Here is a 14,250-nt window from a genome sequence, read left to right as displayed (position 1 = left end):
TCCTCTAAGCTTGCTTTCACATGTAATCAGTTTAACAAAGGCTTATATTCTTAGCATTATAAGCCCTTCTTAAATGCTAACAGAGTCTCCTTAAGTTTGTTAAACCACACAAAATTTTGGGAACCAAAGTAAGGAATAAATGTATGGAACCATTGAGTCATGTTTGTGGAAATAAATGAAGGAAAGCAAAACATGGAAAGATGAGCCTTGTGCACCTGCTGCATCATAATCTACGTAGCAACCTTGCTTGATTCTACATAACAATTTTCTCATCAAGCCATTCACACAGATGCTCAAACATACTGTACTTTTTCTTGTCATTCATGTGCTTTTCCAACATCTCTGCAGCACCTTTCAGTAAGTCAGTGATCAACTGATTATCAAAATAGTTGCATTTTCTCTATATGAACTCTAATACTTCTTGATTCATCGGACAGCGTTTTCAAATATTGTAGGAGTTGCTTTTGCATCTGAAAAGAAACGTTCAAACAGTAAGCTTATAATAATATTACGCCATACCTAAATCATCATTTAGATTTTTATCATTTACAATGTTCACACTGGTTTACCAGCAACCTGCAGAGTTTTCAATGCTTCATAGCGGTGTTTTTTTCTGAGCGGATCTCCTAGCCTGAGGAGTTGTCATTGATAAAGAACAACAGGCTTTTTATGTGGCCGTGGGTACTTATTATACCTTTGTGCAGCTGCACAGTCTCTGAATGAGTGGCTTCATTTTTTTTGCTTACTGAGCTCTCAGCCCAGCATCAGCAGGGCTCATTCAGGCTTCAGAGTGTGTGCACACAACTCCAACTCCAACAGTCTTCAATTAACGTTGTGTCTACTCTGTCATTTTTATAAAGCATTTTTATTATTTTGTGCAAAGTAAGGAAAGTAAAACAGTCAACTAAGTTAGCTTGAAAGACAATATATCTTATATTTCTTATAAGATCGTTGGTTTGGCACCATTATCACCATTATGTCAGTCAAATATGGTGCAAGAAGCTTAAAAACAGGCAACAAAGAGCATTCTTTAGGAGAACCTCTTCAACTTACTTAATAAAACTTATGTAGTAATTTGGGTGTTAATTAGCATGCACATTTCAGTAATAATCTTAGTGGTATTTCAGCTACATATGTTCAGAGGCATTGCTACTTTCTGGAAAAAAAAATCTGTTTCATGTTTGACTCTGGTCCATATCTTTCTGAGGTAACCCCCCACAACAATAAAAATGACATTGTGAAATCACATCATGGAAACATTCATTTATAAGATTGGATTTTCTGTATGGAGAGTAAAAGAGTGGACCTGGAGCCCTTCTGGTCCTGTTAGTCTGCATGTTGGTCGTAAATTACTTCCTGCAGTAATAGAATATAACACTGGGGTCAAGCGGACTGAGTCCCACTGGGAGAAACATGCTTAGATGAAACACAGATGGGACATATTAAGGAAGGGAGCATCTGTCTGTGTGGGCAGTTTTCTGGGACTCTCCCATCACTTGAAGGATTTGAGGGGACGATCATAATCTGCATCTCTACAGGTTGTTTTTAGCTGCTGTGTGTGATGACATCGCTCTGAATCATCTTACGTTTGTTTTACTGATTTGTGGGTGCTCTTTTATTAATGTCTTCTTCCATCATTTTAAAAACACTGACTCAGACGGTTTAACCTTCCCATCAAAGCATATTGATTATTGGATGCAGCCAGACTGAACTAATGTATCCCAATGTTGACTCATCCCTGCCCGTCCTCCTTAGAAAGGGCTTTATCTGACCAACTGTTTGATTGTCTCTTCTATCTGCCCTTCCTACCTTCTTAATCTCCATGACAGATAACAAATGATTCACTTTCTGTCTGACTGTAAGGTGCATTTTTAAGGAATGACCAGGGAGTGGTCCCATCGTCCTTCCTCCCACGCAGCTGGTTAATTATTGATGGCCTATAGTGTCCTCTCAGGGATATGTCAAAGTTTGTTACTGCTTGTGTGTGTGAATGTGTGTGCATGACTGCAGGTGAGCAGAGACACTGAGGTGTCAGGTCTCGTGAAATCTGTCAAAAGTTACTGGGAGCGACGCTGTCAAGGACTGAGCAGCCACAAAGAGGACACACCAGGTTTTATAACTGTTCTGTTGTTTATGTGTTTATTGTTGGCGCTGTTGTTTTAATCCGTTATTTCTTCATTAGTGATTTTACACATTAATTCATTTATTTGATTCCAAATCAAATAAATGAATTAATGTTATCACTATGATGAGTGTCACTGCTAGCAAGCTGTCAAAATGAGATGAGGAAGTAGTGTAATGTTTTCCGACAAACGCTGTTCTGGTTTTGGCTTCAACTCCGTTTGGAGTCCCAGAATCTTGGTACTTTCTGGCAAAACAGACAGCGTTTACACCAATTTAACCAGAATCAAAGTGGGAAGACTTTTCTTCACAAAAATAAATATTAGCGGGTTTGAAATGTAATCATGAAAGTTGATGGTTAAGTTGTCAGCCTCGATAATAACCTACGGTTTTCCAAAATAAACAATATATGTAGCCGATCCAGCAAATTTCATAAGATGTTAGGATGTCAACACAAGTTTACATAAATCTAGCCAACTGGAATTAAAATTGCTTTTTTGCAGAATGAACTATTCCAGTGTAAGATCGACCCAAGTTAGCCAATCCAAACTTTATTTTTAATGCGTGGTATGTAGTCAGCATACAATCTTCATTTTTATAAGACCCCAGGGTGGGAGGCAGTTATTGTTCAGCTTCTTCTTCTGTTGTTGCTGAATTTTGCTAATCTGTGAGCCATCATGTTGTCCAGCAGCTCAAAAGATGGACTTGTAACTAGGGCTGGGCAATATATTGAGATATTCAAATATATCGAGACTTTATCAGATGCAATATAGAAGGAAGGAATATCGTTTATATCGAGATAGCTTGTTTTGAGTTAAACGCATATTTTCTTTTGCATTTTGCACAGCTGTATTTTTTGTTATGGTCATTGAAAAATTTTAATTATTATTTTTAATTTATTTTGTTTTAGGAGTATTTAGGAGTATTTAATTTAATATAAAGGTACTTTAATTCAGCTGTTTTAATGCACATGTGCTGCTGATCCTTAAAAGTATATTTAGCACTGAAGGCTGTAAATATATCATATATCGGGATTCAGGTAAAAAATATTGAGATAAAAGAAAGGTCGTCGGTGCCTGTCGTGGCGGTAACCCCCGAACTCTTTCGACACCAGCAGTAAGGGATGCCGTCAAGCTGAAGAAGGAGTCCTATCGGGTCTTATTGGCCTGTGGGACTCCAGAGGCAGCTGATGGGCATCGGTGGGCTAAGCAGAGTGCAGCTTCGGCGGTCGCTAAGGCAAAAACTCGGGCGTGGGAGGAGTTTGGTGAGGCCATGGAGAATGACTTCCGGACGGCTTCGAGGAGATTCTGGTCCACCATCCGGCGGCTCAGGAGGGGAAAGCAGTTCTCCGTCAACACTGTGTACAGTGGGGATGGGCGGCTGCTGACCTCGACTCGGGACGTTGTGAGGCGGTGGAGGGAATACTTCGAAGACCTTCTCAATCCCACCAACACGTCTTCCGATGACGAAGCAGAGTCTGGGGTGGCTGTTGTTGGCTCTCCCATCTCTGAGGCTGAGGTCGCTGAGGTGGTTAAAAAGCTCCTCAGTGGCAAGGCCCCGGGGGTGGATGAGGTCTGCCCGGAGTTCCTTAAGACTCTGGATGCTGTAGGGCTGTCTTGGCTGACATGCCTCTGCAGCATTGCGTGGACATTGTGGACAGTTCCCCTTGACTGGCAGACTGGGGTGGTGGTCCCCCTCTTCAAAAAGGGGGACCAGAGGGTGTGCTCGAACTACAGGGGGATCACACTTCTCAGCCTCCCTGGTAAGGTCTACTAAGGGTTGCTGGAGACGAGGGTCCGTCGGATAGTCAAACCTCGGATTGAGGAGGAGCAGTGTGGTTTTCGTCCCAGTCGTGGAACAGTGGACCAGCTGTAAAGCCTCTTCAGGGTCTTTGAGGGGGCATGGGAGTTTGCTCAACCAATCTACATGTGCTTTGTGGACTTGGAGGAGGCATTCGACCGTGTCCCCCGGGGACTCTTGTGGGGGGTACTCCGGGAGTATGGAGTGCTGGACCTGATTGTACGAGCCCTGTAAGACCAGTGTCAGAGCTTGGTCCGCATTGCCAGCAGTAAACCATTTCCAGTGCAGGTTGGACTCCGCCAGGGCTCCCCTTTGTCACCGATTCTGTTCATAATAATAATAATAATAATAAGTTATTCACTTGCAAATATTTTGCAGGACTAGAGTTTTGTAGTTATTGAGTTTCCTTTGTCTTGTTCAATCTAGCTGTGATAGGTTTTCAACACATGTGACTTATAGATGCAAATATCCAACTGTTCTTAATTAATTAAATCAAATGGTACGCGCTTGCTCACACCTTTTACAGTGTGACTGTATCATGGTTTATCTTTTCTTTTTATAATCCAAGTGTTTTGTAATCGGTGACGTGAAATTGCATCAAACCTTAAAAAGTTTCTGCACATGAGTCATGTTTGCCTTCTCCGCTATCTGTTTACACAGTTCTGTTAATTATTGATGAAGGTAGCTCTAAATATAGGACCTGAATGTGATGAGACCAGCAGCAGCAGGTTTGTCCTGAGGAAATTAATAAGAAAAAATTCAATAATGTGACCAAAATCTCATTGTACAGGAAGTGTGAATACCAAGAGGGAAGCTTCATGGTGCTATGCGTGTGCGTATCTGTATGAGTGTCTCCGTATGAGGATGCTTTAGATGGTATGAATCATTAATTGATGTTTGTCTGATTAATGAGGGTTTCAGACAGACTGTTCAGCTATTATTTAGGGTAACAGAAAGCTTAGATAATGTGTGTTTGGCCTTTCTCTGACAAAAACAAAACCAAAGATGAAACATTATTATTTAAAAAATTTCTTATTAGTTATTTCAGACACACACTGACAATTCACCTAACAACAAAACCAAAAATAATGTTTCATCTATTTCAGAAAGCATACTAAAACACAAAACACTGTGATATTAATTGAGTTTTGCAAAATGCTATTTTTTTTTGCACTTTTTTGTGTGTTCTTCACCACAGAAACAGAACAATTTTCTTCTAAGTTTCAAAGCATTGTCAGTATTTTTTGTTGCTGCTGTTCTTTTATTATTTTATTTTATATGTTAATGAACTGCTTTTATTACTTTAATTCTATAATTTTTTATATATCTTATTAGCACTTTATTACTGTAATATCTAATCTTGAATTATCTTTTTTGCATATGCTTAGATACCTCACATACAAGACTAAATCGAATACCTTAGAAGAGGTTTCTGCAAGGAACATTGGCAACTGATAAACACAACATTCATCAGCCACTTTATTAGGTGCTAGTACTGGGTTGAACTCTGCCCTTAGAACTATTTTTATCCTTCATTGCATAGATTCAGCAAGGTGTTGGAAACTTTCCTCAGAGATTTTGATCCATATTATCATGGCAGCATCACACAGTTGCTGCAGATTTGTCAGAAGCACATCTGTGATTCGAATCTTCTGTTCCACTGTATCCCAAAGGGGCTCTATAGGACTAAGAGCTTGTGCCTGTGTGGAGGTCATTGGAGTAAAGTGAACTCATTGTTGTGTTCAAGAAATCAGTTTAAGATGATTAGAGCTTTGTGACATGGTGTATTATCCTGCAGAAAGTAGCCATCAGAAGATGGGTACACTGTGGTCATAAAAGGATGGACATGGTCAACTACAATACTATGGTAGTCCATGGTGTTCAAATGAGGCTCAGCTGATATTAAGGGACCCGAAGTGTGCCAAGAAAATATCCCCCACACTTTCACCACCCCCACCAGTAGTCTAAACCATGGAGACAAGGCAGGAGGAATCCATGCTTTCATGTTGTACCAAATTCGGACCCTACCATCTGAATGTTGCAGTTGAAATCAAGACTAATCGGGCAAGATAACATTTTCCAGTCTTCTGTTGGCCAATTTTGGTGAGTCTGTGCAAACTGTAGCCTCAGTTTCCTGTTTTCACTCAGACCCAGAGTGGTCTTCTGCTGCAGGACAGATGTGTTCAGAGATGGTATTGAGCATACCTTGGTTGTAACCCCATTCTGATGCTCGGTTTGAACTTCATTAAGTGATTTTGACCATGTCTACATGCTTAAATGCATTGGGTTGTTACCAAGTGATTTGCTGAGCAGCTATTTGTGTTAACAAGAAACTGAACAGATGTATCTAATACAGTAGCCAGTGTGTGTAAACTGGATTTCAGTGCTGTCATTAGAATAAAAGGTAGAAGTTCAATCACCTCACCAAAAATGTGACATAGTTATAAATCTAAATCTCTACTTTTCTTATTTTACAGTCATTTCACTGATTGAGAAATTTAATATGAGGAACTAATTTTGAGATTTTTTTCCCCCTCAGGGAGAAAGGATGCATTTTTTATTGTTAATAAACCGAAGGAACCGTGTCTTCTTTTCTAAAGTGTTGGCTGTTCTGACTTAATAGTATTTTCTGCATCAAAGCTGCTGAATAATAAATGAAAGCTGCCATGTTTTGAGAGACTATACTAATAAAACAACTTGTCCAGTGGTGCACAGTACGTTGTCCTCGTCTGACTGATTTCTTCTGTGAATTCTGGCACGTCTGGAATGAACAGGATATTGGAGAGGGTGCAATGTGATTAGAGACAATTTGGAATAGTTATGACACGGATGGTGCAGCAAGGCAAAATAGTTTTTGCATTGCTTGCAAAAGATGGACAAATTTGTGAAAGTACCAATGGGCAAACAATAATGAATCAACAACAGAGATTTCAACTACCAAAAAGAAGACCACAAAATATGATGAGGTATACCTTGTCCTAGGCATGACCAGGTAATGGTCAAGTAATGGTAATGGTCAATGAAGAGAGACCACAGTGTGTTGTGTGTCTCAAAATATTAACATCTGAGCATTACCTTAAACCAGATGTTTAAGGGAATGCTCAGTGAATAGAAGTGAAAGCACTTATAAGAATCATATAGAATAGGTCAAGGTGGCTTTTTCTGAGAGGATGAAAAGACAATTGTGAAAATTCTTTGACATTTTCATGTGAAAATTAATGTAGGATTAAAGTAATTTTAACTTAAAAAATATGGTTTCTTTGAAAAAATGGTATGAGATGCCATGGGAAACAAGCAGCCTGTCCTGTCTCCACCTGGTCCAATTCACATATCGGTCCTCCTGTCAGAACTAAACAGTCATCAGCGATTTGCAGCCACCCTTTCTGCTCTCGGTCCTGCCAGGTTGTGATTCATGCTGGTTTGCTTGGCTGAGTGATCACACTGCAGCTGAGACTCATGACAGAGGTCTCTTTCAGTTTAACTTGGTTTTGGAAAGCTCTAAATGTGGTGGATAAGTCTGTTTTAAGTTGCAGACACAAGTGATAGCAAAGAGGACTTTAGTATTTCTAATATGCTTGATAAGTGTATCATCTTTTTTTACTTAGATATTTTAGATTAAACTATAACATAGAGTTCAGTTTTATAGCTCTGAATGTCATCATAAGTTAATTATTTATCATTTTATGGCTGCCATGTCAACAGCACAGGTGTGTTCTCTGGTCACCATAAAAATTCTAAACAGCTTGCGTATTGTACGTCTATCTCAGGGTCAGCTCCACCCTGCTATAATCCCCCATTGGTTAAGGGATTTCTGTCTTGTAAGGAACTCGATGAGCGGATCAGGCATCAAGCTACTGCCATTTTTAATATTACATCCAGTGGATTTCTACTCAGAATACTGAAAGTAACAGATCTCATCCTCAAAATATCCCAGGTACTACATTCAGATACACAGTATTAGAAATGGTAGCTCAGTAATACATAGACATTTGCTTGTTGTTACCACCTGCTTCCACTTGGGGGCAGTGTCTGAAATATGCCCTGCAACCTAAAAAGGGGCCTTATATTTGTGCTGTTGTTGGTCTTTATGCTTTGCACAGTGGGGTAATAACAGGTTAATGGAGACATTAAAATGAAATTTAAAAAGCAATGTTTTTATAAAAGGTTTATATGATCACTTGAGGGGGGTTTTGAAAGAGTTGGCAATCATCAGGGTAGATGAAAGCTCTTCCTTTAAAGCAAATAAGTTCTGTGATAGCATGCATGAAAACTGATCACATCGACAACAAGCTGTTTCTCTTTTTAGGTAACAAATGTGGCCAATGCTTAAAACAAATGGTTATTACAGTAGCTGAAAATAATTCTTAAGACTTCAATTTTCTTTCATACATGGCCAAGACAACTAGTTTTGTTTCTAATTAACTTTCTTTTTTTCCAATTTGCAGTCATTACTCTGTGCATTCAACATTAAACGTACTTTAGATGCACTTCTTAACTGGATGAAAGGACAGCTAGAGTGGAAAAATAATTTATTGTAGTGCAAAGAAACAGTGTTAAAACATGATTGAAGTTGTTCAGTGGAACGACTCCCTGCTCTTTTCTTATGTTCTTTTGTTTTGTTGTTTTTCATGCATTTGCTTCTTCACTTTCAACTAATTTAAACCAATCAACACTTTTTGAACAACAGCAAGCAGCTTGTATTTAAGTTATTTGAATCCCAGTAATCCTTAAACCTTTTGTGAGCAGACACAAATGTGCAACCATAAATTAAGTTCTTTTGGGAATATAGTTGTCCACAGAGGTTTGTAATACCCTCAGATTACTGTCATCACATTCTCTCTGGAATCTTGCACACTTGTGAAAACACATATAACACTGTGATTCATTTCAAAGGTCAGTACCCAGCAAAGCCCACAACTAGTTGATGATTGCAGTCTTTCTAATATGCATATGAGCAACTATTATAATTTGCTGTATGCTCTCACGTGTCAGAGAACAAAACATAGAATAGAATAAGAACTATTAGTAATTCAATTGGATGGCTACTGCTGCAAAGGAGGCACTGACAGCAAAAGTTTGAACAGTCTAGGTAAAAGTCTGCTTCTCTGTATAACCAAAATCCATTTATTTGAGCTCTGTAATAACTTCAAAGTCATAGTACTCCTATTGTGACCTGCTTTGAATAATTGGATGTCTGGTGTGTAATCCTGCTTGGAAATGATCCTATAAAAGTCAGCTTGGTACCTAAAATGCTCCCTGCAAGCTCTGATCACTTAACGCCTCACAGATCCTCACTAAAGCATCTCTACTGCCATTCATGAACAGCAGCTCACCTACCCCACCCCCTTTTCTTTCTGCCTCCTCTCTCTGGCCTGCTGCTCTGTCTGAGCCACAACACCAGAGGATAATCTTTCAGTCACTGAGAAACTCAGCAAAACTGTGCACAGCGCTCCAGGCAGGAAGATCTCAGATCACAGATTAGGGTAACCAGCTCCTTTTTTGCCCCGCTCTGCTCTCTGACGCACCATCAGGACGACAGTCAACACAGAGAAAAAATCAACAGACAGGAGGGGAGGCGATGTGGAGCAGGGCTGCCTGCTGGAGGAGCCCACGTGTCTCTTTTCTCTTAGCTGTAGCCGTAGCTGCTGTTCATGGAGGACTGGAGGTAGGCTTTTGTTGCTTTTGTGGGGGGCTGTGTTCTCTTGGGGTGCCTCTGCAGTCTTTGTGTCGGCGTTTTACTCTTTTAAATGTCTTGACGTTACTGCCTTGCAGTTCTGGAAGTTGCAGTGCCTTTTGAGACTTGAGTGCTTGGATCAGGTGGATGGAGACACGAGAGGCTCTTGCTTGTTTATGAGGTTGTGGACAGGTTGAGGACTGAGACAGCTGAGTCTACTTTTGAAAGAGGCAAAAGGGAATAATATGGGAAAGCAGTTTATTGGTTAGTAAACCTTGAGTGGTGCTGGTACTGTTTGAATTTTTATGTTTGTTTGAGTAGGTGCTTATTTACGATGAGAAACTCAGATTGTGTACTGTAATTGTGTAATTTATGAATAAGGTTAGATCCACTTCACTAATTATGTCTTCTCAGTTTGATATCCACATGTTGGCTTTGATAAAGTGGATGAAGCTTGTGGTGGTCGTCTTCACATACTGCGATCTGCTATCAAAATAAGCCAAGCAAACGCTATCTCGAACAAAAGCCCACCTCTCAGCATGTAGCTAATGGCTTAACCAAGCATGATAAACACCCACTTCTCCAGGTTATTCTCCGCGCTGCATCGCTGCAGAAGCAATCCATTTTGTTGGGCTAGGTAGCAGAGCCAGGCTAAACAAGATTTTGGAGGGTTTTTTTATTTTCCTATTTTAGATTTTTATGTGAGTCACATCACTTCCTCCTTTACTCTCTGCTTTTCATTGTGAAAAGTGTTGCTCCATCCTCTGGTCCATGCATGACCCAAATACCCGTGCAGCTCCCACCCCTCCCCCTGACCTCCCATCAAAACACATCTCTTTCTATTGTTCCAGATCTGTCGCTTTCACATCTCATGTTTGTTATTAATAGTTTTATTTTTTAAATAATATTGTAACAGTCTTCAAATTTTAATTCTTATTTCTAATTACCTGATGGGCTTAGAAAGAGAAAAAAATAAGATTATATTGCTTAACAATTTATTGGATGCTTCACACATTTTTCTTTAAAAATAGATGTTGACATTACCGAAAATGGGAAAAAACTGAAAAGTTTGCCATAAAGTCGTGCAACATTTAGAGGGATCTGTTGAACAACAAGTCATTGTAATATGTAACACGTGAACAGTCACAGAAAAGTAAAAAATGTTCTTCTTGCCTTTATAATGAACCATTTATACCTGTCAATATTCACTGTCATGCATGCAAAAGAGTGAACCATTTAAACCACTAAAGGGGCTGCTATCTATAGTCTCATGGATCACATATCCTACTGGATCACATACAGACCATCTTCTCTTTACCTGCGGACAAATGGATCAAGCTGAGTACTGATTACAGTGCAGGAAAAGTGGAGAGACACTGAATGAACCAAAAACAGCCTAAGTCTTTATAACCCTTCTAACACAGTAAAGCTTGGTATCAGAAACTGCAACGTGCTTAACATCAGTCATACAAACATGTTTCACTGAGGTACACAACAAGCCAGATTTACAGTCTACAGCAATTAATTATATTGACTGGAATTAATATGGTAAGTATGCTGCTATGTGAACAGCCTCAGTATCAAATTTCCAGTTTAGTCTGTTGTGGAGCTTAATATTAAGTATGTATAGCATTCAACCTCTTTACTGTGATGAGTTAACAACTTTTGAGAACTCTCAGCACTCAGATATATATGACTCATATGAGAATATTGGTTTGAAAATTAATTGCATAAATGCAGTAGTTTAGAAGTCTGTATTCTGTTCTGTTTTAGATTTGTAGGCAGTAACTTAAAAGAGGTTAAGGATTTGGTCTCAAATTTATTTATTTATTTTTATTTTTTAAGTTGACATATTAAAAAAAGAAATAGCTATGATAGTAAAGGTGATGGTGAAGTGAAAATTAGCTTGAAGTGAAAGTGTAAATTGATCATATTTTAACATAGTCATGTACTGGTTAGCTTCAGTGGCCCAAGCCCACCACTCTACCTCAGAGTTTTCCATTGGCTGAAACATTTTTATCCTGATAATGACAAATTCTGAAATATGATTAAGAACATTTTTTGTAGAAGACAGATCACATAATAACTAAAATGTCCTATTTGATTTTTTGGACGTTTTATCTGTAAACTCATCATCAATGATGGTGAATTGCTGTAAAAACATGCAGCACCAAAATTAGACCATTTTTTACACCTAGAGATATTTTGACAAGTTATCTGTGAATGCAGTGTGTATGTTACCAGGTTTGTACAAAATGTTAACCCATTTTTATCAGAATCACCTAATTAGCCCTTAGGGAGCACTAACCAACATCTCTGCATGTTCAGGAGCAAATTAACAGCACAGTCCAGTTTAAAGTACAGTGTGGGCAGTGGACCTAAAATGATGGAGGTGGGTGTGAGGTTGCTGTAGCACCAGAATAATGTTTGTGTCATCAGTCTGCCTGTGTCTTTGCTCAGTTATTATCCTGAGAGTTTGTAGTCAATTAGAAACACATCACTGCCTCTCACAGACGTCTGAAGTCTGCCCTGATTTCCAAATTTCAGCTCTTGAGTCAACATCCATGCCATAGCTATCATTTCCAAAAGAGATGTTTAAGTGAGGGATAATGTTAGTTGACCAGAATGGCCAGAAATTGTTTGATAATGAGAAAACTATGTTGTGGTAGAAGCTGGTTGCATCCAAACATCTGAAAATGAATAGCCAGACATTACATCTATTGACATGAGATATCTCAGGGGAGCAGGCGAGTGAGAGATAACCTGAAGCACTTATGAAAGAGAGTGTGGGTTTTAAAGTACTTGAATATGAATGTGTGGAAAGTATGACACAGGAAGCCAACTTAATATTTTCCTGATAACAACCACCAATTATTTTTCATCTGGTTTGAACTTTGTATCAGTGCTTATCATTACGTGTGTTGTCTATCAGCAGAGCTGTAAATGTTGGTGTAGTCCTACACTGATATGAGTTAAACTGTCATTTTCTATTACGTATATATTATAATATAATATTATATTATAGATAGTTTACCTGGGATATTGTGGGGAGCAATTTTCACTCCAGGTTAGCATTTAGAGATAAACTCAGTTAAATTAAATTAAATTAAATTAATGTTAGCTTAGTATAATACAACATATTTTGTTTAAAATATGTAATGACTGATTATTTATTTTTGTCATTCCTTTGCTTGTAAAATTCTATATGCAGTGGTTCAAGGTCCTCTTTTCTGAGCACTCTATAATGATTATAAATGAAACTGTCATGGGTTGTGGACAAGATATAATAAATTGAACAAAAATGTTAACAAATTTGTTATGAGATTGTATTATTTGTAATAAAAAGCTGAAATTTTTACTGAATGTAACTGTAGACACTGTTTATATTGTTACATCTTAAAGATTCAAAAGATTTTAGCGAGTATTGATTTTCTTCTTTACGCATCTCATACATCTGTCTTTGTCTTCTCTGACAGTGTATGAGGAGCATTTCTTTGGTGCAGACCCTCACAGCCTGAAGCCACCCTGCCAAACCTGGGACCATGTCTGGAGCCTACGACGAGTCCTCCAGCCAGGAGGAGACTACAGACAGCTTTTGGGAGGTGAGAGAGTAGCACACAGCTTTTGACGGATTAAACATAACTGTGAAGTGACACTGCCTTGTAATGAACTCCCAGTGAACCTAAAAGGCGAGGAAAAGAAAGATGTGTGGCCTTGTTTATTAGCTGTGTGTAGGCACACACTCGCTCATTAATCAGGCGTGTACACAACTGCAAGCATATATCAGATTTATGAAAAGGGCCGGCTCACTGATCTCTGGATGCGCCACACTTAAACACGAGATAACGCTCAGACTGTTTCTCAGCATACTGACAAACTCTGTTTCCATCAGTTAGGAGAAAGATGCAGAAGTAAGCAAGCTATATCTTCTCAGTTGTGACTGTTAAAAATGAGGTATATGAAATAATTACAGTATTTGAAAATGAATAATGCTGCAGTGGTACTCAACTTGTGTGCATGTTGTGTCCTTGTGAACGTTTGTTTTGTTTGTTTGGTCTTTTTTTTCCCTTGGATACGGTGTATTTAAAATAGAGGTGACTGACCTTGCCACAGTTAGCACATCTTCCTTTCAAGATGTTGCTTCAGGGGCAAATCTGTGAACCTTCTTCACTAAACATCAAGCTGAATTATATAAAAGTTGCCATAATAATTTATATTTTTTTACAATGTTGCCGCTTTCTTATGAACTATATTGTAAGGAACTCTTCAGAGCACTGGTTTGGGGTTGATTACTCTTGTTAATGGGTTTGTGGAATTGACACCTTTTCATTGTGTTAAAAACCTCATTTACATGGATGTTACTTTGACACTACATACTTAATCACAAACCCCATCCCACCCTCATATGGCAGCAGCACTCCTCTACAGTAACAGGCTCCCCGAGCAGTAGTAAAGAACCAAAATCCAAACAGTCTTAGGTCTTCAGTTGTTCTCCGAATTTCCCAGATACCAATTTTAACGGGATCTAATCTATCTACGGGAGGCAAATCCAGTCTAAGACTCCACCACACAACCCACAGGACTCAAAGGATTTACTGCTCACATCCCAGAACCGAGACACCCGTAAATGTTCTTTGTTTATTTGTTGTGGAGTG

The 14,250-nt window shown here is 38.9% G+C and overlaps 1 protein-coding gene across 6 annotated transcripts in view; it reads left to right on the top strand.

The window, feature by feature from the left end:
* pacsin1b (protein kinase C and casein kinase substrate in neurons 1b) overlaps window positions 1-14,250 on the top strand; it is a 32,587-nt gene that overhangs the window by 4,990 nt on the left and 13,347 nt on the right. For 4 of the 6 annotated variants that reach the window (XR_006009819.1, XM_041981279.1, XM_041981282.1 and 1 more), the window contains exon 2: window positions 13,072-13,197. Coding sequence is in view for 5 of the 6 variants with exons in the window: in XM_041981279.1 (XP_041837213.1) it covers window positions 13,138-13,197 (60 nt within the window). In the remaining variant the exon portion in view is untranslated. Of the gene's footprint in view, window positions 1-9,384; window positions 9,405-9,431; window positions 9,587-13,071; window positions 13,198-14,250 lie in introns of those variants that run through there. The other 2 variants (XM_041981283.1, XM_041981281.1) reach the window with 2 other exon arrangements.

This window comes from Melanotaenia boesemani, chromosome 3, assembly GCF_017639745.1.
Source record: "Melanotaenia boesemani isolate fMelBoe1 chromosome 3, fMelBoe1.pri, whole genome shotgun sequence".
Lineage (NCBI taxonomy): Eukaryota > Metazoa > Chordata > Actinopteri > Atheriniformes > Melanotaeniidae > Melanotaenia > Melanotaenia boesemani.
This window is presented reverse-complemented; position numbering and strand designations above follow the sequence as displayed.